Raw genomic sequence first — 22,519 nt, 5'->3', positions numbered from 1 at the left:
CGTCTTGTTTTCAGACCATCCAAGAGGAGCCCATCCACATCTTGAACACAGCCATCCGATGGGCCGGCCACCTTGAGGATGAGGAGCTGGTGCCAGTCTTCAGAACCTTTGCTCAGTCGAAGGTCTTGTGCCTCATACAGTATTCTGCTTATAAACTTGGGGTGCAGCTCCTTTACAGGATGCTCACCTGATGTACTACAGCTGTCACTTCAGCCCTCCTGGCAGACAATGTATAATGCTCCTGTTTGCGGAGTTAGTGGTAATGTCGGTCAGAGTTGTCTGTTTTCCTGGGGGTGGTATTTTAAAATACCCTTGGGCACATGAAGGCTTTTCTGGTGATGTGACTCTTGTCTCCTGCTTTTCATACAGAAAAACATCCTTGTTGACTGTGGCCTCCGGAGAATCACGTTTTTAATTGTGCAGAAGGTGAGTGGAGAGAGGACTTTGAGTTGCAGTATCATGTTGGTCATGCTTTCAAGTGTACACTCAATGTAGTTTTTAAAGACTAGTAAATGATGGCTAGATGTTACAAGCCTGTTAAGACATGAGTGGTATGTGTCAGAGGGATAAAAGAAGGACATCAGTAGAAGGTGTTATGGATGGTTATAAGCAATCTGACAGGTTTCAGAGTGGTAGCCATGTTAGTCTGTATCAGCAAAAACAACGAGGCAGTTTAGAGACTAACAGATCTATTTGGGCATAAGCAACCTGTTAGCCTCTGTAACAATAGATTGGCATATCTATTGTGTTGCTCTTTATAGGAGGGTACTCAATGTAAAATGTGAATTTTTTGATGGAGTGGGACGGGTTCAAAACAAAGATGTTACAAGTTGCTCTTCCTCTTTTGGGGGTGACTTCACTGTCTTGTGTTTAAATGCCCTTTTTGCTAGTACAGGTGAGAATTGCTTGAGTCTCCTGTCTGTATTTATTGCCATTGCTGAGTTAATTTTGTTAATGTGTTTGGTTTTTTCCCTTTTTGTAGGGCGAATTTCCAAAGTTTTTTACATTTAGAGCAAGAGATGAGGTAAGGCTCATTGTCCGATTCTACTGTCTGACGTCTCTTAAGTCAGCTCTAGAAATAGTGAAATTATTCCGAAGTCAGACAGAGGTTTGCTCTCTTCTCTGGTGCGCACTCAGTTTGCAGAAGACCGGATTTATCGGCACTTGGAACCAGCCCTGGCCTTCCAACTGGAGCTGAATCGGATGCGTAACTTTGACCTGACTGCTGTCCCCTGTGCCAACCACAGGATGCACCTCTATCTAGGAGCTGCCAAAGTGGAAGAGGGCAATGAAGTTACTGACTACAGGTTTTTCATACGAGCCATTATAAGACACTCTGATCTCATCACTAAGGTAAAAGGACTTAGTGTGACTCAAAATTAACACCGTGTTTTTGTTGCTTTGTCCAGACCTGTAGAGCTCTCTGGAAGACTGTTGTGCAGGGAGGGATGGGCCTGTTGTGTATTCGTACCCCTCTCTCTGAATAGGCATATGCTACTCCTTTTTAGCCAGTCTGCTGTGGCTGCCAAGACAGGAACCAGCTGTGAGGATGGTTCTGAAATGCAGACGCATGTTGACTAGATGTGATAGAAACTACAGACCATCCGTGACACTTTCTATCCCCCATCTCCATAGTGTCTTGCAGACGTTGATGAATTTATCCTCACAGCCACATGCTGTCCTCTGGGGAGCCTAAGGCACAGAGATTGAAATGAGTTGCCCATGCTGATACAGGGCATCCGTGGCTGAGTTGGGGATTGAACCCCAATATCCATGGTCCCAATCTAGTGTCTTAGCCCCAAGACCATCCTTCTGGCCACAACCAGTTGGGGACAGGTTTGAAATAGTGCCTCACCTCCAGGTCACTTTCTTTCAGAGATCACCTTTTCCTCCATCAAGCTACTGACTCATTAATGGATAATGTTCGGAAACACCCAATGGGAAAAGCTATGATTTCCTTGCTGTTATTTTGCTCTGGCTTTAAGGACTGCAATCTAGGATAACCAGGGTGTGGGGCATTTCTTTTTTGCGGGGGTGCCCAAACTTTGCAAGTTTGCAGGAGCTCAGGATTACACGCCCAGTTGTGTCTGTGAAGGAGCGTATTGCAACTCTGCTCCTTTTTAATATAGAAGCATGGCACATGGAGACTGCAGGTGCCAATGCCCTGCTCTGACCCTGTCACAGCCATGGGTTACGCTTCTGTATTACTGATGGAGGCTAAGGCTGCACTTCGTTCGCCAGCCTGATTCGGGCAGGGACAAGCTTCTGTCTTACCTGTGGTGTTATTGCTGCTCGCTATTCATTCCCAGCTCACCCGCTGCCTTGTGCCCTGTTCCAGGAGGCCTCTTTTGAATACCTGCAGAACGAGGGTGAACGGTTACTCCTGGAAGCAATGGATGAGTTGGAAGTGGCCTTCAGCAACACCAGTGTCCGCACTGACTGTAACCATATCTTCCTCAACTTTGTGCCCACTGTCATCATGGATCCGTCCAAGGTGAGCTTCGTCGAAGTGGAGAACGAGCTTTCTGGGACAGCGGTCACCTCTTTGGTCTGTGTCTGTGCAGCACCTAGCATCCCAGGATCTTGGTCTGAGACCAGGGCTGCAAGGCACTATGGTAATACAAATAATCAAACCCTTTTTCTTTTTCATTTCTGATGAGCACGAAAAATGGAACAGCCATGTTTTTTCCTGTACGCAGAGGTTTCACTGTGGTAGATTTGGCTATAGGAGCAGCAATTGGGAGGGATGGGAGACATTTCTTCCCCCAAGTAGTGATCATCCTGTTGCTGTTCCATTCTCCTTCCACCCTCTCCCCCATTCCATTCCATTAGCTGCAGTGCTTTGCCTTCTGTTCTGTGTGCTCCCAGTGGAGGTGCTGTGTGCTGGGGAGATGGTGAGACCGCTAACATAGGAATGAATTAGTCTGTTAAGCTTAGATCTGCAGGAATTCTCATGTAAAATGGTTGGTGAGTGGTACTGAGTGGCTGCCTGCCAGTACCAGGGGATCAATGTGGGGGGTGCACAGGACCCTTGCTTTCTGGGCTGTCAGGGACTGAGAAGCAGGGAGGCAGGGAGGAGATTGAATAGAAGTGTAAGACTGGAAGGGATATTGATAGGTCATCTAGTCCAGTCCCCTGCACTGAGGCAGGACTACCTGTTATCTAGACCAGGCCAGCACAACATGAGGCCTGCGTGGGCTCACTCTGCGGCTCGTGGGGGGTGAGTAGGTGAGCTCACTGTGTGGCCCGTGGGGGGTGAGTAGGCAAACGGCGGGTGAGGGCAGGGGGCTGAAGAGGCAGATGGGCAGTAGCAGGGGGTGAGGAGGCGAGCCCAACGGGTGTGGGAGAAGGGAGGAGGAGGTGAGCAGGAGGGCAGGTGAGCCGGTGACGGGGAAGGGGGGGCTAAGAAGGCTAGTGGGCGGGCGGGCAGTGGCGGGGGCTGAGGAAGCAAGCCGGGAGGAGGTGAGCGAGGAGTCAGTGGCTGACCTGTTCTGCTGATCTGGTCTAGCTCCCATCCCCTCTCCAAGGGTTGCTGCTGTCTGGAGGTGTTGCCTTCCACACCTTCCTCAGTCACACCTCATTCATGCAACAGAGCAATTGATTACAAAGTGGGGGGAAGATCTTATTCTACTTCTAGCAAAAAGACCTTTTTCTTTTACCTTAATTATACTACTTAGGGGCCCGCTATAACATATTACCAAGGTTCAATACCGCTGTTTCGGTGGGGCAGCGCTGGGGAAGGAGAGTTTGTTTCCGCGGGGCGGGCAGTGCTGGGGGAGGGGGGTGAGTATTTAAGGGGGGCTGGGTGGCGCTGGAGGGGGTCAGCCCTCAACTGTTTTCTTTGGAGTAATAATATGGCCCTCACCGCTTTACGAGTTGTGCAGGCCTGATCTAGACCATCCCTGAGAGGTGTTTGTCTAACCTGCTCTTAACCTCCAATGACTGAGATTCCACAACTTGTTCCACACAACCAGTTTTTGTTTTTGTTTTTTGGTCAGGCAAACACGTTTGGCAGCACCAAGTTGCGCTCAGCTGGAGGGGACTGGGAGGGTGTTGCAGTGATGCCAGAGATGAGAGCAGGGAGGTGGTGGTACAGGGCCAGGGAAGGGGGATGTCTAGCAGTTTCTCATTGGTACACATTTAAAATGTCTGCATGTGAAAGCTTAAAAGGAGCAGGACAGGGAAAAGATGCTCTTGTGCTTAGACTTGTGGCATGTTACGGCCTGAAGTGTGGTGTTACGTAGTCATGAGACTAATCGGGCTGTCTGAATGAAACTGTTTTGAGATTCCCCTGCCAGATCATCAGTCATGCCCAGGTGTCTGGCGTTTGTGTCCCTAGATCGAGGAGGCTGTCCGCTCCATGGTGATGCGCTACGGCAGCAGGTTGTGGAAACTCCGGGTCCTGCAAGCTGAAGTGAAGATAAATATTCGTTTGACTCCTGTTGGCAAAGCCATTCCTATCCGTCTCTTCCTGACCAATGAGTCCGGCTACTACCTGGATATTAGTCTCTACAAAGAAGTGAATGATCCCAGGACTGGGAATGTGCGTGATTTACACTGGAGCTAATGCTTCCAGCCTTTTTTTTTTTTTTTTTTTAAATGCACTCTGCATTTCCCTTCTGCTCAGACTCTCTTCCCCACAGGCTTTCCTTTCGCCAGATCTTGTTACCATAGTTAAGCAAGTACAATTACTCAATTATGGTAGCATCAGGAGGGACTTCTGCACCTATTAGGGCTGGAGTCAGTACTTCCTGTCAGGGCTTCCTGGGAGCTGCCACTCAAGGTGTTACAGTTCCTGAAAATATTGTAACAAGTCTGGGGCCACAGCTGTCATTCAGCTGCACACTGTAGCTACTTGGAACCTTCAAGTGACATCAGGAACAGAACTCTGACCCTCTTGCTCCAAAAGCACCACTCAAGCTAGAGGAGAATTGCTGCCAGCTCTGAGGAGTATAATAGGCTTGTGACACATAGTTGCACTGTTCTGGTTCTGAGCAGCAGAGGGCAGTGGTGCATGCAGACACTACTATTCATTACAATATCATCTGTGATGTCCCCACCCATTGTTGTTTTATATTGAATCCAGTTATCACTGACCATGTAGGGCATTGTCATATACTAGCTGATCTAACATTTCTAAACCACTCTCCACACCTCACATCTGAGGGAGTGCGCATTAACTTTGTAAAGAACAATTCATCTGTGTGGGTGGGGAACTGACTCTCTGACCTTCCCTTTAGATTATGTTTCACTCCTATGGGGATAAGCAAGGGCCGCAGCATGGGATGCTGATTAACACACCATACGTTACCAAGGATCTGCTCCAGTCCAAGCGCTTCCAGGCACAGTCACTAGGCACTACCTATGTGTACGACTTCCCTGAAATGTTCAAGCAGGTAAGGCCTGCTAAGTAGTCATTGGAAATAGTCCTGTCCTGTCCTGTCCTTTCCTAGTTCCATTTCCAGCTTTTCCTGTTTGGGGGGGAGAGGCTGAGCGGTGAACCCTCTTATGCCAAACTAGCGTAAAAACAGGTTCATTTATGTAAAGTGTTTTCTAAGGAGATCCTCAGCTGATGTACAACTGACACAGCTCCGCTGACTTCAGTGGGGGAATGCCAGCGAAGGAGCTGCACCAGAATGTCCTGTACAGCAAGAAACAAAGCTGATCCATGTTGTCAATTGTTCTTGTCCTCTCTTCATTTAAATAATTAGAATGTCATCAGATAGATGTTCATTTGTAGTGCAGCAGTAGCCTTTGAACTGCTTCAGCACATGCTTTCTCTCTCATCAGGTGTGTGTGTTTAATTCTCTTAACTGGTTCTTTTGCAGGCTCTCTTTAAATTGTGGGGCTCTACAGAAATGTACCCCAAAGATGTTCTAACCTACACTGAGTTAGTGTTGGATTCCCAGGGGCAGCTGGTGGAGATGAACAGGATACCTGGAGGAAATGAGGTATGAACAAAATGAGTAGGTAGGAGACAGTGTAGAGCTGGGGGGGTATGGTATGGGAGTGGGAGACAGAAAACAGAAGGGAAGAGGTATCGGGGAGAGGGGGGGGAAGAAGAGAGAGGAGGAAACAGATGCCAAAGACAACACAGAAAAAGACTCATCGTGATCTGTTATAGGAAGGAAAAGAGAGAGAGAATGGAGTGGAGCCAGAGAGAGAGATTAGTAACAGAAAAATGAAAGGAAGAGATGTAAGTTGCACTTCTGTTGAACGCATTATGTAGAGAGCTGTTTGACCTGCTACAAGTAAATATAATTCCAATAAATGGTGCACAACAGTTGGTTCATTTATCTCACAGGTGTATGGTGACACAGGTGCCTCTCAGCATGGCTGAGTCCTTAGATGTTGGGACAATTTTTCAAGCCTTGCCTATTTCATTGGCTTTAGTTTGGCAGCATCACTTTCAAGTAGAGCCCTTCCTCCTGCCTTGCAAGATGCTCTGCAGAGTTTATGTGGTGCATCTTGGAGGAACGAATTGAATCGCATAAATGGTTAGGGAATCATATCTGAGTTGTGACTGACTCTGTTTCCCAGGTGGTGTAGCCACTTTATTAGAAGCCTGAACTTCAGCAAATTGAACAGATCAACCTGAATTACATTTTAAAGTTTGGAGAACGCTGTTGGGAGTAGAAGCTGTGTGTTTATACAGAGCCATTGATTAATCTGTGACAGAGCATAGCCTACAACTAGTATTTACTTCCTCTTGAGAAACTTGCTCATGTGACTTTATCTCTTTGAGCAGGTTGGGATGGTTGCTTTCAAAATGAAGTTGAAAACCCCTGAGTATCCCAAAGGCCGAGACATCATTGTTATCAGCAACGACATCACCTGCAAGATTGGCTCCTTCGGGCCCGAGGAGAATCTGCTCTTCCTACGAGCTTCGCAGCTGGCCTGCTCGGAAGGCGTCCCACGGATCTACATTGCAGCGAACAGCGGGGCACGGATAGGGTTTGCAGATGAGATAAAGGACATGTTCCAGGTAGCCTGGGTCGATCCCATGGATCTGTACAAGGTAGGTGCATGTGTCTCATTACAGTTGGGAAGGGGGGAGAAAACCTTCTCTGCGAAAGACCCAGTTTGGGAATCGGAAGGGTTGAAAGATGCATCAGCAGCCCTGAGATTAAATGGGATTTGATAACATACGGGGTTAATACACAAGTCTGATTGCAGAGCTCCACTCACGAGCAGGTCCCCCCACCTCCACGTACTCTCCATCCTCATCCTGTCTGCTGCCTGCCACCTTTGGGCTGTGGGATCGCCCCCCCACCCCTCTCTGCAGTGTCTGGTGAACCCACTAACTGGATCAGGAAACCAGAAGGTGACACTAAAATGCCCCTTTCAAAGCAGGCCGCAGGAGAGGGGGAAGCCTGAGAACTGGATTGATTGTAGAGGCTCAGTTGAGTCAGACTGGTCCGTGGGTGGCCGATGGTCAGATCTGTGCATGTGGTGCAGAGTTCTTTGTGCTGTGCATGGGTCTAAAGCTAGATTTATTCTTTTTGTCTCACAGTCCAGGCTAACAAATAACCCTACAGTTAAAATAACAATGGGCAAAATTTTTAAAAAATCTCAAAATCACTGAAGGAGCCTAAGTTTTATTGTCCAAAAGTGAGCTAGGTGCCTACATTAAGGTGCTTAACTCACCATAAGCAAATGGGACATTAGGACTTAAGGACCCTAAGTAATTTCTATGCTTTGAAAATTCTACCCAATGAATTTAAGGGTTTCTGTTTTATTCTCATAGCCACTTGTGGGTATTTGCATACGTTTTTTATTGCGGTTTGGTGATGCTGTATCAGTGTGTTACGTGTAATGTGGTGGTATATCGGGGGGCGTGTGTGTGTGTGTGTACACATTATAAAATGAATACATTACTGTGCTCTTTATAAACTTAAATTAGCAAAATACATGTACAGCTTTATTTTATAAAGTTGTGACCAAGTTCATCCTCTATCTTGGTGGGTCCTGCACTTATTGGCGGATTTGCTCACCTCAGTGATCTTTCCCTCTGGTGGAACCCACAGTCTGGGTCAGCTCCTCCTGTGTCTGATCAGGAGTTGGGAGGTTTGGGGGGAACCCGGGCCCACTCTCTACTCCGGGTTCCAGCCCAGGGCCTTGTGGATCGCAGCTGTCTATAGAGCCTCCTGTAACAGTTGCATGACAGCTATAACTCCCTGGACTACTTCCCCATGGCCTCCTCCGAACACCTTCTTTATCCTCACCACAGGCTTCCTCCTGGTGTCTGATAATGCTTGTACTTCCTCAATCCTCCAGCACAATCCTCCAGCAGCACACCCTCTCACTCTCAGCTCCTTGCGCCTCTTGCTCCCAGCTCCTCACACCCCCAAACTCACTGACTAACTGGGAGACTTTTAACTAGTCCCAGCCAGCCCTTGATTGGCTTCAGGTGGCCCAATCAATGCAGCTATCTCCATTGCCTTCTAGAAAGATCTCAGTTGGCCCCAGGTGTCTTGATTAACCTGGAGCAACTGCCATTTGGTTACCATGGTACTAGGGATTTGGTTAGCCTGGGGCTAACATACCTGTTCCTTACTACTTTACTGTAGCAATCTGGCCTTGCCCCATCACATAAGCTATTAGATTTTTAAACTACAAATCAGTGAAAACTGCACTACAAGCTGCTTATGATTGTATTGTAACAGACTTTACCTTTTGCAAGTAGCAAGCACCTGTTGGAAATAGTGTATTTAATGGCTATGCAGGCAGCTTCTTCAGCTAATTCTTTCCCACTTTATTGGAAGGGGTTCAAGTACCTGTACCTGACGCCACAGGATTACACAAGGATCAGCTCGGTGAACTCTGTGCACTGTGAGCATGTAGAGGAAGGAGGAGTGTCCAGGTGAGTGGGTTTTTATTCAAGTCCTGCGTACGTCTACGCTGCAAGCCGGAGGTGTAAGTTCCCCGCTGACCTCTGATGTAGCCAGCATGCTGAACCAGCCACTATGCTACATGGAGCTAGCTCTCCTGAGCATGTACCCAGCGTCGTGTACTTGTCAGATATTTAGATTTATCCCCATCGCACCCCTGTGAGACAGTGAAAGTATCGCCCCTTTTCACAGATGAAGAAACCGCAGCCTAGAGAGGCAAAAGGCCTCACCCTAGGTCACACGGTGTCTCCTGTGCCTGAGTCCCAGGCCTTACCGTGCACCTTGTGAAAATGAGCCTGTTCTGTTGTCTTCTCTGGCTCTGTATTGTCTCTTCCACTTCCCCACAGGTATGTCCTAACTGATATCATCGGTAAAGATGAAGGGTTCGGTGTGGAGAACTTGAGAGCATCTGGTACCATTGCTGGGGAGTCCTCCATTGCTTATGATGAAATTGTGACCATTAGCATGGTATGGCTTTTGGAATCATTAGCTGATTTTATGAGCCATTCTCCTTCCCTCTTATACAGCACACGAGGCATCTGTGGCATTTACTTTTAAAGCCACCCAGAATGAGACTGCTCAGGATTGGTCAAGTGAAGTGGAGCCAAATATTTATGAAATCCCTATGAACCAACTTAGCTATTGGTGTTCAGGTGAAGTATGCTACAGCTGTGAAATGCTTAGAATTTATTTTCTGGTCTAAAACACCAGTGGTGTACTACATTCAACAGAAGATTGAGCAGAACTAGCCACTTTCAGCTGGCAACCTGAAACCAGAGTGAAACAACAAGGTTATTATATACAATGCCAGAGTTCAGGCTTCATTAGGTCACTTTGATTGTGGTAATGGTGTATCATTTAGATGAAACAGACTAGCAGCAGCCGTTTCGTTACCTATCTTCCAGGTTGGTACAAAAAAATGTAGAGTTCTGTTGATTCTTCCTCATGATTATGTAGCCCTTTTTCCTCAGTAATTTTTGTCTTCCTTGTCTGCACCTCTTAGGTGACATGTTGTGCCATTGGAATTGGTGCTTACCTGGTGAGGCTAGGGCAGCGAGTGATACAGGTGGAGAATTCCCACATCATCCTCACTGGGGCTAGTGCTTTAAATAAGGTAACAAGGAGTTTAGTTTCTCTCACCATTTTATTTTCCCCTGAAAATTGTCCTTTCCTGTGCTGATTTATCACTCTTCTTTATAGCAACCAGAGACATTCCCTGTCTCCCACCTGCAAAATTCCATAATGGATACTAAGTATTTCACACAGAAAAACTCCACAGTACTCTGGATGTGATAGGTGTTTAAACCAGATGAGTTATTCATGGAATATGTGTACAAGAGACTAGTAAGGGAATTCCAAGTGATTCACAGCATTTGAAGGTCTCTACAAACATTAATCCATATACCACTCCCCTGTGTTTCCTGAGACAGAAAGGTTGAGAGATTTGTTAAGGTCACAGAGCAAGTCATTGCCAGAGCTGTCATTCAGAGTGCCTTGCTCAGTCAGCTAGTTCAGTGCAGCAGGTGTATGAACTTGTCTAAATGCAGAGTTACTCCGGCTTAATTTAAGAAGGGATGTGTGTGTTTGTTTTTTAAAAAAAAAAAAAACACATTTAGTTAGACCAGTGCAAAAGGCAAGGTGGACACTCCTACTTTACAAAACCAAAGTTTAGCTTAAGTCAGTCAAGAATAGGTTTAAACTAAACTAAAATAAGCCACTTAAAATAACCATGTCTACACACAGGTTTGTACTAGTTTTAACTAAACAGGCACAAGTTTGTGTGTGCATAACGTCTACAGCTACTTTACTCTAGGGGTGATAATCTTTTCTGTTTATAACTTTAACTAGGTCCTGGGGCGTGAGGTCTACACATCCAATAACCAGCTTGGAGGCGTTCAGATCATGCATAATAATGGCATTTCCCATGTGACTGTCCCAGATGACTTTGAGGGTGTCTACACCATCTTACAATGGCTTTCGTATATGCCAAAGGTGAGTAGCTCCAACAGGACGACAATGTGTTGGCTGTGACATTTTATTTAATGCAATGCCTTGTTTAAAACAAACACCCCAACAGCTTTTTATAATCCATTCGATGTACGGAAATTACTTCTGTAGTTGCTATTTTGAAGGCGTTTCTGCCACCATCTAATGCACTAGAAGCATCGTAGAAAGTATTGTGAAATATTGTCTATAGGGAAGAATAATTATAGGTAAGGGAATTAGTCTGGATTAATGCTATTTCTGTAACAGCCTAAGTAGCATTTCAGTAGGGTAAAGGGTAGAGTGGGAACAAACATTGTCCAACGGATTTTTTGTAGTGCTATTTGGTAAAACTGGGTTAGAGATTTTTCTTCTTACAGGACAATCGTAGCCCAGTGCCTGTTACTGCTACAAGTGACCCCATTGAACGAGAAATTGATTTTGTCCCTTCCAAAGGCCCCTACGACCCCAGATGGATGCTGGCAGGAAGACCACATCCAAGTAAGCGTGTTCTAACCTAGACCTTCTGCAGAAACTCCATTCTGTCTCTCCATCCTACGTGTATTTGTTGCTGTAAAATGCTCCCAGTCTTGTGTCCGCAGAATTTTACTGCTGTTTGATATAATGTGCGCTGGGAGTTTATTGTGAACTGGTCAGCAAAATAGCCTTACAGTTATGTGCTCTGTTTCATTGGACAGTTGTTAAGGGAACCTGGCAGAGTGGCTTCTTTGATCATGGCACTTTCATGGAGATCATGCAGCCTTGGGCACAGACCGTTGTAGTTGGCAGAGCAAGGTAACAACAAAGCACGGCTCTTCCCTAAACCAGCTGTTAACAGTGTACACTAAGAGCCATTTCCTGCCTGGACGTGCAGAATCGCGATTCCCACTGAAGTCTGTGCTCCTGTCTGAGTGGTAAATCAGGCAGGAGTAGGCACTAAACTGTCTGTATAAAAGGTAGCTGACCTTCAGCCAAGCGGTGCTTTAATTAACTTGGGGTTGCGTCGTCCCCTCCTGGGGGATGAGCCTTCCTGGGAACAGGTTCTGTGGTGTCCCCCCTATGTTGCTCTGTTGAGCAGTGGGGAAAGCAAGCCCCCTGGACTTGCTTTGAGACCAGTTGAACTCTTCCGCTTGATAGAAGTAAAAATTCATCTCTGCTTTAGAAACCGAACTGGTCCCTGGTTCTCTGCAGATTGGGAGGGATCCCCATCGGTGTGGTAGCGGTGGAGACCCGGACTGTGGAGATGGCAATACCAGCTGACCCTGCAAACCTGGATTCTGAAGCAAAGGTATGTTGGGAAACCATTGGGGAGTGTGAACATATATACAGTGGCAATGCTTTGTATCATAAAGCTAGAAGAAAATCCTGCTCTGGATGACCCTTCTGTGTGGATTTCTGGCTTCTCCATTCTTCCTCATCTTTCAGGCTGGTGGAATCAACTACCCTAGATCCCTTCACCGGTTTTAAACCGTCCGATGACCGTACTTTGTTGACCTACCAGCCTCGTTTGCCAAGAGGAATCTAACCCTAACTGAACACTCCTGCTTGCTCTCTTTCAGATAGTCCAGCAGGCTGGACAGGTGTGGTTCCCAGATTCAGCTTTTAAAACTGCCCAGGTTATAAGGGACTTCGACCGAGAGCGGCTCCCTCTCTTGATCTTTGCAAACTGGAGGGGATTCTCCAGTGGCATGAAAGGTGATTTGCTCTTCGCCGAACCGGAGTCAGTGAGGAGAGCCAGGTTGTGATCCCACGTGGAGTATGGGGATCCTGAGCAAGCTCAGCATGTCCCCTTTATTGCTGCTATTTCTAGGAGTGTTGTTTCCCCCGGGAGCATGCTGACTGTGTGATGCTGTTCTGAGATTCGCCTCCTGCATAGCTCTCCCGCACGGCAGCTGCTGCAGGAGCTGACGGCTAGGAGGGCTGCATTAGTGTCACATTGCAGGTTGGGGTGTCTTTTGTTTGGTTTATTTTTTACTGTGGAGGCAGCCTGTTCAGTCTCTGTTGGGGAGGGAAGTGCTTTGGATTGTTTAAGTAAGAAATCTAGCAGGTTTTATAGAGTCAAACTGCTGGGCATCCTCAGCTGGGATGGCTGCAGGGTGGCATCTGGAAGAGGCAGGCACTTTAGAGTAGAGGTAAGTGCAGGGGTCCAGAGAAGGGATAGGGAATGAAATATTAAACCTGGCACTTCTCCCTGGCATGTGTCACCCAACCCATAGTTTGTCTCTGTTAGTTCTGCAAAGCAGGAGGTGTTACCACAAGTGATTGATAACATAAAGGTCTTGGTTTTCAGATATGTACGATCAGGTGCTGAAGTTTGGTGCGTACATTGTCGATAGCCTCAGGCAGTTTAAACAGCCTGTTCTTGTCTACATCCCCCCACATGCCGAGCTAAGAGGAGGGTCCTGGGTAGTAATTGATCCAACAATCAACCCTGTGTACATGGAGCTTTATGCAGACAAGGAGAGCAGGTAGGTAATATCTTTCGCAGGGTGTTTTTTGGAGTCTTCTATTCTGGTACTTTCCTTGTAACTCTCTACTGTTCTAGGCATTTTTCCATAGCCTTTGGCTTAAGTTTCTAGTCAGCATTTCCATATTTTTTTAAGGGTTGGATAAGGATGATGAGCCCAAAACAGTCAGAGTGATCTAGATTGCTTAGTAAACAGGGATCATGCAAACAATATGTATTTTAATACAGCTGAGTTAAGTGTGGATGTACACATCTAGGAACAAAGAATGTAGCTCCTGCTTACAGGATGGGGCACTCAATTCTTGAAAGCAGTGACTGAAAAAATTGTGATAGATAATCAAATGAACATGAGCTTCTAGTGCAATGCTGTGGCCAAGGGGGCTAAGGTGATCATGGGATGCGTAAACGGGAATCTTGAGAAGGAGCAGAGAGGTTATTTGATCTCTGTATTTGGCACTGGTGTGATCATGGCTGGAATCCTGAGTCCAGTTCTGGAGTCCACACTTCAAGAAGGATGTTGATAAACTTGAGAGGGTTCTAAGACCAACTATAATTAAAGGATTAGAAAACATCCCTTATAGTGATAGGAGCCCAATCTATTCAGCTTAACAAAGAGAAGGTTAAGGGATGACATGATCACAGTCTATAAATATCTACGTGGGGAACAGCTATTTAATAATGGGCTCTTCCATCTAGCAGAGAGAGTTATAGCATGATCCAATGGCTAGAAGCTGAAGTTAGACAAATTCAGGCTGGAAATAAGGGGTACATTTTTAACAGTGAGGGTAATTAACCATTGGTACAATTTTACCAAGGGTCATGGTAGATTCTCCAGTCCTGACTATTTTTAAATCATCACCAGGTGTTTTTCTAAAAGCTCTGCTTTAGGATTATTTGGGGGCAGGTTTCTGGCCCGTGCTACGCAGGAGGTCAGACTAGATGATTGCAATGGTCCCTTCTGGCCTTGTGAGTCTGGCCTGGAATCTGTGAGTCTATGAAAATGTGACCTTCCTTTTCCTATGCTTGTAAAGTGCATGTGTTCTCCATGCCATGTGCCTGGGGGCCTTTGAATGGTGTTCTCTTCACTGATAAATCCTTCCCAACAGCCCACAGGGGTGGAAGAGAAATCTAAACTACACTTGGGGAAAAGACTCATTTCTGCTTTATGCAGTGTAGCTGTAGCCATGATGGTCCCAGGATATCAGAGAGACAAGGTGTGTGTTGGACCAACTGACGAAGAGCTTGGTGTGGCTCAAAAGTTTGTCTGTCTCACAAACAGAAGTTGGTCAAATAGAAGATATCACCTCACCCACATTTCGGCCTGACTTTCAAGCAGGGCAGTCATTGTGAATGCAATTATTGCAAAAAGTCTGAACAATACCTAACCAATGTCCTGTTTAAAGTTATACAACTACAACTCTGTAACTGGTGATCTGCTGAGATCTTTCAAGTACTAGGAGAGAACCTGTATTGTTAGAAATAATACTTACAGAACACCCAAAAAATGTGAGGCACATTGCAGAGGAAATACGAACCCGTTATGTGATCCCTTCATGAATTCATAGACTCATTTGCAGCAGTCTCATTAACACTTGGGATTTGTTAACCTGCCAAACTGATGAGCCAACAGCTAAAGATTGTTGGGCTCTAACAGCACAATTTGCTGGATATTCTACATAACTGATCCTCCAACAGTATACATTGCTGGGCTAAATAAACTTCTTATCTTTATTTTTAATGGCCTTTCTTTTATCTTCTTGAATATTTGGTGATAACTATTGAACGTAGGGGCAAATAGTAGAAAATGCTAGGAAGAGAGAGCTGCAGAAATCTGAGATTTGCGAAGGGAAACCCTTGCAGATTTCCTGTGTCCCTGCTCTTAATCCTCAAATTTAAACACCCTCTGTAACAATAAGAACAAAATTTCTGCTGAAAATAATATAAAACTGGAAAGGCTTCCCAGAATGTATCTTCCCCATACAGACTTCTCCACTGTACCAAACTTGGCATCACAAAACCTCCGTCCTTTCTAGGGGAGGCATTTTAGAAGCCGAAGGAACAGTGGAAATTAAATTCAGGAAGAAGGATTTGATAAAGACCATGAGAAGAATTGATTCAGTCTATGCCCGACTCGTTGAACAGCTGGGTAAGAAGAGAATTTGTTTCCCCCTTTCCTTCTTGTTCCAGTTTACGTTGCTAGCTTAAATCATGAGGCTGCAGTGGCCATCTGGGAAATCCTGTTTAGGTGCCAATGGAGGTTTCTTTTAACAGTGAATCCTGGACAGTGCTTGACCTGATTGGGGCCACTCTGTACTATTTGAATATAAATTAACAATAATCTCTCTGAGGGGTTGTGATGTCCATAGTGCCTTGTCTATCTGTTCTTCACACGATTCACACGCACCCTCAGAGAACAATCATCAGCTCTACAAATTTCAGAGTAGCTCTACAAATGTTATTTCTTCTAAGTTACTTTTTGTTTCTAAGATTTTAGGAAACTATAAAGATGCTATATGTAAAACACAAGCACACTCAGTCTGTTTAGGCATAGCTTGATCTTTGAAACTCCTTGGACAGAGACAGTGCCTTATTTTTCTGTAGTGTGCCATGCACATTTGTGTCAGTGTATAAACTACAAACTCCCATTTAAGGTCATTAGTACAGTAGTTAGGCCCATGGGTTTTCGGGTTGTTTTGTTTTGTGTTTTTGAGGAGAATTTTTAACCCTTTCTTGGTTGTTCCTAGTTTAAAATTTGCTGCTCTCTTACAGCCTGGCTTGCAGGTAACTGAACTCAAATCCAGACTGACAGATGCTTTGTTTCCTGGAATAACAGGTACCCCAGAACTCCTAGAAGAGGATCACAGAGAGCTGAAAAAGCAGCTGAAAGCTCGGGAAGAGCTCCTGTTACCCATCTTCCACCAGGTGGCAGTGCAGTTTGCTGACCTTCACGACACGCCAGGAAGAATGCACGAGAAGGGCGTTATTGCAGTTAAGCGATAGCACTTTGCTTTCAGCTTTTATTATGCTGATATTGGGGAAATGTAACAGCCCTGATGATTCGCCATTAGAAAACATGATCAAGGCATTTTAAAGAAAAAATCTCATTACTGTAGAGGGCAATCCCAGGGCTGATGTGGGTGAGACCCTGTCCTGTCATGGGATGGGCAAGAGCAAGGGAGTAGGTTGCTGCTGCGTGACATGACAGCACCAATGCTTCTGACTTAGTATTTCTCTCTGAGGCCCCAGCACCCACTTAGGACCCCATTGGCTCCAGGATTGGGCTCTGTTAGAGCGCAGTGCTGTGTGGAAAGGAATTCTGGTCAGAGTTGCATTGTGCTGCTGGAGAGAGTCTTGCTGTCCCTGAAGGATTTGAACAGCAGAGGTTTTACCTCTGATTGCGATGCTACTCTTGAGAAGGGCAGCATGTCTATAAGCAGGGGGAGGTCACAATGGGGAATCTCTCTGGAGACGCAGATTGCAAGGATACACCTGCCCCTCCCAAATATTTTATCCAGACAAATGGAATGTACCAGTATCCTGAACTTCAGCTATTTCCTCATCTCCACTATCCCCAAAGCATTTCCTGTACAAGCCTGAATTTTGAACTCTCTTCCCTCCATCACCCCAGGATATACTTGAGTGGAAGAAAGCCCGTACCTTCTTATACTGGCGTCTGCGGCGCCTCCTTTTGGAGGAGGTGGTGAAAACGGAGATTCTGAATGCAGACAGTGAGCTCAGCAACATTCACATCCAGTCCATGCTGCGCCGCTGGTTCATGGAGACGGAAGGAGCTGTGAAGGTATCTCTTCATCTTGGCTATTTCAGGTTCTTGTGTTACTGATCTGCAGTCTGTTTTCTCAGTGGCTCCAGTACTGTCCAACGACACCCTGCCGTGCATCCCCACACATGCACACGCTCATTTGACTTTCTGAGTTTGGCTGAAACGTTATCAGAGTTACTGTTCCATAGCTTGAGCGTAACATTCCTGCCATGGTGAGTGGCCACTAAAATCCAAGCAGGGTCTCTTCAGATCAGGTGACCTACACTTGGATGCAAGTAATCATCAAACTTAAACAAAATGGTGCAAAAAAAGAAGTCACATGGTTGATCTCTTTATCTTGAAGCAGCATCTATCAGTGGAGAAAGAAGAGATTGCATGCCGGTGCTTTCAAGCTGCTTTGTTGTATTTTTTTTATTTATCTTTAAATAAAAATTCTCAAGTCATGACTTATGAACTTTAAGTTAATTGACAATCGTGGCTGTTACTACCCTGTAAGTTTGATTTCTGTCCCTCATAAAATAATAGAACCAATACTAAGAGAAATAGAACCACTAACCATCTAGGGAAAGACAGAACCCTAAGCAGTAAATTACATGAGTTTCAGAATAAGTTTCACTAAGCAAACTGAAGTGCTTGATGAAATGATGGAATTAGTAGGTGAAGGGAATGTGAGATACATTGAATGTAAGATTCAAGGATATTCAGTTCTGAGTAAAGCAGTTGATTACAACCTCATGAAGTTTTACTCTGCCAACTGAATTTGCTTGGCCTCAGCTGTGAACACTGTCATGCAGACTGACAACTGGGTGCCTGAACCAAAATACAGAATAATCTGTGGAGTTGAGGGCGGAGTCTAGTGTTGTACTTCTGGGATCTGTGTTTAGCTCAGGTTTTACTTCACATTCCCTCTTCCTGATCATTAAGAAAGATGTTGAGTATGAAATACACTGAGCAGAGAGGAGTTTCAAATACCAGTAAGGATGGGAGGTGAGGGGGTTACAGAACCATCGAAGAGAATAGGAAAAGTGGGAAAATAAATCAATAAGAAACCAAGAATCAACTGAAAAATTGCAAACCAATATATTGGGAACTAGCCCAGATGTCTGGGTGGGAATATGAAGTGGGAGGAAGAAACCTGACAGAACAGTAATGCTCGGGGAAGAGGCAGGGAGAGGGGAAGTGAGAAGGAAATTTTGGGGAAAGGGAGTAGAATTATGCAAATAATGCATTGCATTTTCACCTGCTATGCAAATGAAGGCATTGCATTGTTTGCATAACTGCTTCAGCTTTCAGGACCTGCACGGGCCTTAAAAGATATGTGAGGGTAAGATCTGTTGGTATGAGGAATAGTGTCCCAAGGAAGGCTGTCTGTCCTGAGATAGTCTAAATCTGGGTTTGACAGTACAATCAGGAGTAACCCTGCACTGGAAAGAAGATGGATTGGATGACTTTGTAGGACTCACCTCTCTCTCAGGAGTATGCAAAGATGCTCTTGTTGTTTTCTCTAGGGCTATCTCTGGGACAATAACCAGGCAGTGGTGGAATGGCTGGAGAAACACTTGCAAGAAGAGGAGGGTTCCCGATCAGCCATTCGAGAAAACATAAAATATCTGAAACGGGACTATGCCCTTAGACATATCCGGAGGTGAGTAAATGGGGTGCTCTGGCTTCTTACTGGAGGAAGTTGGGTGTTGCTTCGTTAAAACTGAGTAATACGTGTCTCCTGGGTATAAATGGCCACAATAGATGATTTTATCACAGTTTGAGTATAGTGTGTAGGAGGCACTGGATGGTTGTTGCTTAGATTATAAGATCTTTAGAGCAGAAGCTGTCTTTCTGTGTGTCCATGCACAATGCCTGGCTCTCTACCAGTAATTAAATGATGCCACCCTCCTCCTTCCTTTCCTGTGTCCACTGTAGCTTGGTTCAAGCAAACCCAGAGGTGGCCCTGGACTGCATGATTCACTTGACTCAGCACATCACCCGTGCACAGAGGGCCCAGATCACTCGTCTCTTATCTACCATGGATAATCCTCCCCGCTTCTTGACAGAGAGGCCGCAGGTGGGGGTGCCAGGAACAATCGCTGTAGACAAGGAAGCGCACAGAGAGAAACCACTCCTTTGAGACCAGATGTCTTCTTGCCTGCATGTATTCAAACCTAGTGTTGAAGCTTTAGACTCTACTGATGTCTCTCAGTAAATGATGCCATCGTTGCATTTTCAGTCATGAAAATAGTCTTTCTGTGAACACCGTGTTCATCTTGGACTTGTGGGGACAATTTAAAAAAACAAATCCATTACAGTGACATTTTTGTGGGATTTAAATTCAACCCAAATTGACCTTGTCTCCAGCACAAAGCCGGTAGGGATGGGCCCCAGGGTCATTTTTGTGACTTCCATTTCATTAGAATGAATGGAGCTGGGAGTAGAAATCAAACTCTGTATAATAGCCAGAAAGAGAACTATTTTTGTACTAATGTTTATTGTTGCTGACCATCTGCCAGCATAATAAGAAAATGTTATTTTTAATGAATAAGAGAAAACTGTGTGTTGGAAAAACATTCACACTAACCACTAGAAAACCATTGGAGAGCCTCTTTATTCCCCTGCTATGGCAGTGTCTAGTGGAGGTGATTATGAAATAATTCTTGGAACGTGGTCAGGGATTCGAGGAAAGGTTTTGACAGAGCCATACATTTCAACTTGTCTCTTTCTTTTTATTTGTAGTCAGGACACCAAGTTTGCAGCTGTTAACACAGTTGTCAGTGCAGGATTTGTTAAACAGCCCCAGTTCTAACAAGGGAATGAAAAGGGGCAGTTGAATTTTCCATCTCTTCTTTAGTTGGTGTCCCCTTCCATTTCATATTGGAATTCCTTGGAATTATTTCAGTGTCTGCACCTGCTTTCCCTCCCACCCACCCACACTCTATTTGGAGTGGGGAGGGAGAGCACATGTAGACCTGACCTTGTCAGTGATTAACCTGACCTCGTGAATTAGGGTAACACATCACACACTTCAAACTGTTTAGTAAAAGCAATGATTTAGATCTTACTGTCCCTTGTTCTATTGTGGTAGCATTTAACAAATCCATTTGCCTAATGTAACTGCAGAATAGTGGTGATCCACCCTTTTGCCATTTTAAAAATAAATCCTCAGGTCACGTATATCTTTCGACTATCCTGGGTTGCATAACCTCATGACAATATATGTACCATGTCTCACTGTAATCTTTAATCATAAGACTAAGATACGGCCTTACGGCTCTTAGATATGGCCTTACGGGAATAAAATTGGTTACCTGGTTTAAAACAGTGTAAAAGCCATTATTTGGCAATGTTACAGATCCGTCACTTGATTTGAAACCAAATAATGACAAAACCAAAGACGCACAGGACAGCTGTATACACAGTGGGCTAGGGAATGTGATGAAACAACTTACTATATGCAATGCCAGTGGTGAGGTTTTTCCAAAAAGAATGTATTATGTATTTTATTGAGAAGCGAGCAGCAGGAGAGACTTTAAAAGCTCCTTGATTTAAAAGGTGTTACACCTGCACGAGTTTTGTCAGAGAGAAGAGGATGTGTTGTTAACAAAACTCACTGTATGGAAGGAGAATTGGGAAATCCAGCCCAACTGCTCCAAATAAAATGATGACAGTTTTCAGGGAGGATTCTCTGACTTCTGTTTCTTTGCCTTTGTTCTAAATGCAGAGTTTCCATGATCTGTATCATCTCATTGCATTAAATGTGCAGAGCAGAAACATCTGCCACCATGTGGTATGGAGCTCGCTTTCCTGGAGCAATGTGTTCATACACAAATCCCTGCTCTGCCACGGGTGAGCAGTCCCTAGCTGGTTACCTTTATGGTTTCCAGCGGCTGCTGTTATAGTGTGGAAATGCCCGGCTGTGGTTCTTTCTAACCCGATTATGTTAGAGTGAGGTCGGGAAACAAGGATGCTCTAGCCAATCTGTCTCAGTCATGTAGCTGGTTCTTTTTTCTTTTCCACCCTTTTCTACCTGGGTGGATTGGGTATTTTGCAGGAACATCATTTGATGATGCATGGCCTGGGGCCTGCACTGCAACACTTGGGCACTAATTGAGCAATTTTTTCAAAAAGGGCATTCTGGGATAGCTTGGGTAGGGACAGACCAAAGAGTAAATGATTCTTTTAGATTACTCTGTATGTAACCTATGAGAATGAAGACATCTGCTATTAAACTAGCTATAGTTTCCAGTAATCTTACAAAATAAAATCTCTTAAAACATGAATATTTGCAAAGCCCATGCATGATGGAATGCCCTCCACTGCACCAAATTTAGGGATGCACCCTGTTCCATCACCACCAATGCAATGTCAAAGCCTATTTAAAACCAGTGAAAGCCAATAGCACATGTTACTGTGCACACTTGATACTTTATTGTGGCGACTTAGCTAGTTACGCTCATCAACCCTGTCTCTTAATGAAAACTGAATACTATTTGTATGAAATACTGTATGTCTGGGATTTTTGAAGATAGTAGGAGTATGTTTGAAAGACTTGTAGGGAAGTATAGGGTGCATAGGCCTTTTACTGGATAAAAAACTTGCTGCTGTTAAAACTGCTGCAGAAAACACCAGAGTGACGTTCAGCTAGTGTCCTCTGAACCATCCGGAGAAGGGACTACATGGTGACCAGACCTTGGGTAAGTAACATGGCAACAGTGGTCTGTGTGATGCTCTGTAACATAAACCCTGTTTTCCCCCACCCCTTGCCCCAATCCAAAACCTTCCTTGTCACTTTACTAACCCTGGGGCACCTGTTAAATACAGCATCTGATTTGCAGAGAAGTTCTGACGTCACCTGTCTCTTCCAGGTGGATTGGCTGAGGCACAGGGAGGTGAAGAGGAAGCTGAGGTTGGAGCCTGAATGGCCTTTCAGGAATGTGAACCTAGTTCCATCATGATCTCAGGAGCCATTTTGCTAAAATGTTGGGCAGCCAGTGACACTTGAGGAGGGGGATGAGGCAGTGACTTTCACACAGGCCCTCAAAGAATGGTCCAGAGGTAGTAATGTTCAGCCCCTTCCAATGTAACCTGATTTCAATGGCTCATCTTTTTAAGATCTGTTTTCATACACAATGGGTTGGCGGGACTTCTTTTGTGAGAAGTGGAACTACACGAACATCAGTGGCTGCAGGTGAGTTTAGATGCAAAGATTCTCCACAGCAAGTGGGTTGTGCAGGAAAGTACATGATGCACCTTTTAAAAGTGTTATTCTCAAGGGAGGCTTGAATTGGGGGGCAGGGAGAAGAGGAGGAAAAAGCAACAGATTTATATCTATTTCTATTTAGAATTTTCCTGAAATAGGTTCAACTGCTTAGCCTGTTTTGTAACCCTACCATCTGAAGAGAGCAG

General features: G+C 45.1%; 1 protein-coding gene across 6 annotated transcripts in view; it reads left to right on the top strand.

Annotated features, from left to right (window-relative positions):
* ACACB (acetyl-CoA carboxylase beta) overlaps nucleotides 1-20,787 on the top strand; it is a 67,859-nt gene extending 47,072 nt beyond the window's left edge. For 3 of the 6 annotated variants that reach the window (XM_032805413.1, XM_075059993.1, XM_075059995.1), the window contains 23 exons: nucleotides 15-122; nucleotides 370-426; nucleotides 983-1,024; nucleotides 1,138-1,353; nucleotides 2,339-2,494; nucleotides 4,340-4,543; nucleotides 5,241-5,396; nucleotides 5,829-5,951; nucleotides 6,749-7,018; nucleotides 8,766-8,863; nucleotides 9,239-9,359; nucleotides 9,895-10,005; nucleotides 10,740-10,883; nucleotides 11,255-11,375; nucleotides 11,573-11,669; nucleotides 12,066-12,162; nucleotides 12,434-12,569; nucleotides 13,165-13,342; nucleotides 15,375-15,487; nucleotides 16,175-16,329; nucleotides 16,970-17,140; nucleotides 18,631-18,767; nucleotides 19,043-20,787. In XM_032805413.1, the coding sequence (XP_032661304.1) occupies nucleotides 15-122; nucleotides 370-426; nucleotides 983-1,024; nucleotides 1,138-1,353; nucleotides 2,339-2,494; nucleotides 4,340-4,543; nucleotides 5,241-5,396; nucleotides 5,829-5,951; nucleotides 6,749-7,018; nucleotides 8,766-8,863; nucleotides 9,239-9,359; nucleotides 9,895-10,005; nucleotides 10,740-10,883; nucleotides 11,255-11,375; nucleotides 11,573-11,669; nucleotides 12,066-12,162; nucleotides 12,434-12,569; nucleotides 13,165-13,342; nucleotides 15,375-15,487; nucleotides 16,175-16,329; nucleotides 16,970-17,140; nucleotides 18,631-18,767; nucleotides 19,043-19,247 (3,216 nt within the window). In that variant the 3' untranslated portion in view covers nucleotides 19,248-20,787. Of the gene's footprint in view, nucleotides 1-14; nucleotides 123-369; nucleotides 427-982; nucleotides 1,025-1,106; nucleotides 1,354-2,338; nucleotides 2,495-4,339; nucleotides 4,544-5,240; nucleotides 5,397-5,828; nucleotides 5,952-6,748; nucleotides 7,019-8,765; nucleotides 8,864-9,238; nucleotides 9,360-9,894; nucleotides 10,006-10,739; nucleotides 10,884-11,254; nucleotides 11,376-11,572; nucleotides 11,670-12,065; nucleotides 12,163-12,433; nucleotides 12,570-13,164; nucleotides 13,343-15,324; nucleotides 15,488-16,174; nucleotides 16,330-16,969; nucleotides 17,141-18,630; nucleotides 18,768-19,042 lie in introns of those variants that run through there. The other 3 variants (XR_012654733.1, XM_075059994.1, XM_075059996.1) reach the window with 3 other exon arrangements.
* Nucleotides 20,788-22,519: the final 1,732 nt, after the last annotated feature.

Source organism: Chelonoidis abingdonii, chromosome 22 (genome assembly GCF_003597395.2).
Source record: "Chelonoidis abingdonii isolate Lonesome George chromosome 22, CheloAbing_2.0, whole genome shotgun sequence".
NCBI classification, from domain to species: domain Eukaryota; kingdom Metazoa; phylum Chordata; order Testudines; family Testudinidae; genus Chelonoidis; species Chelonoidis abingdonii.
This window is presented reverse-complemented; position numbering and strand designations above follow the sequence as displayed.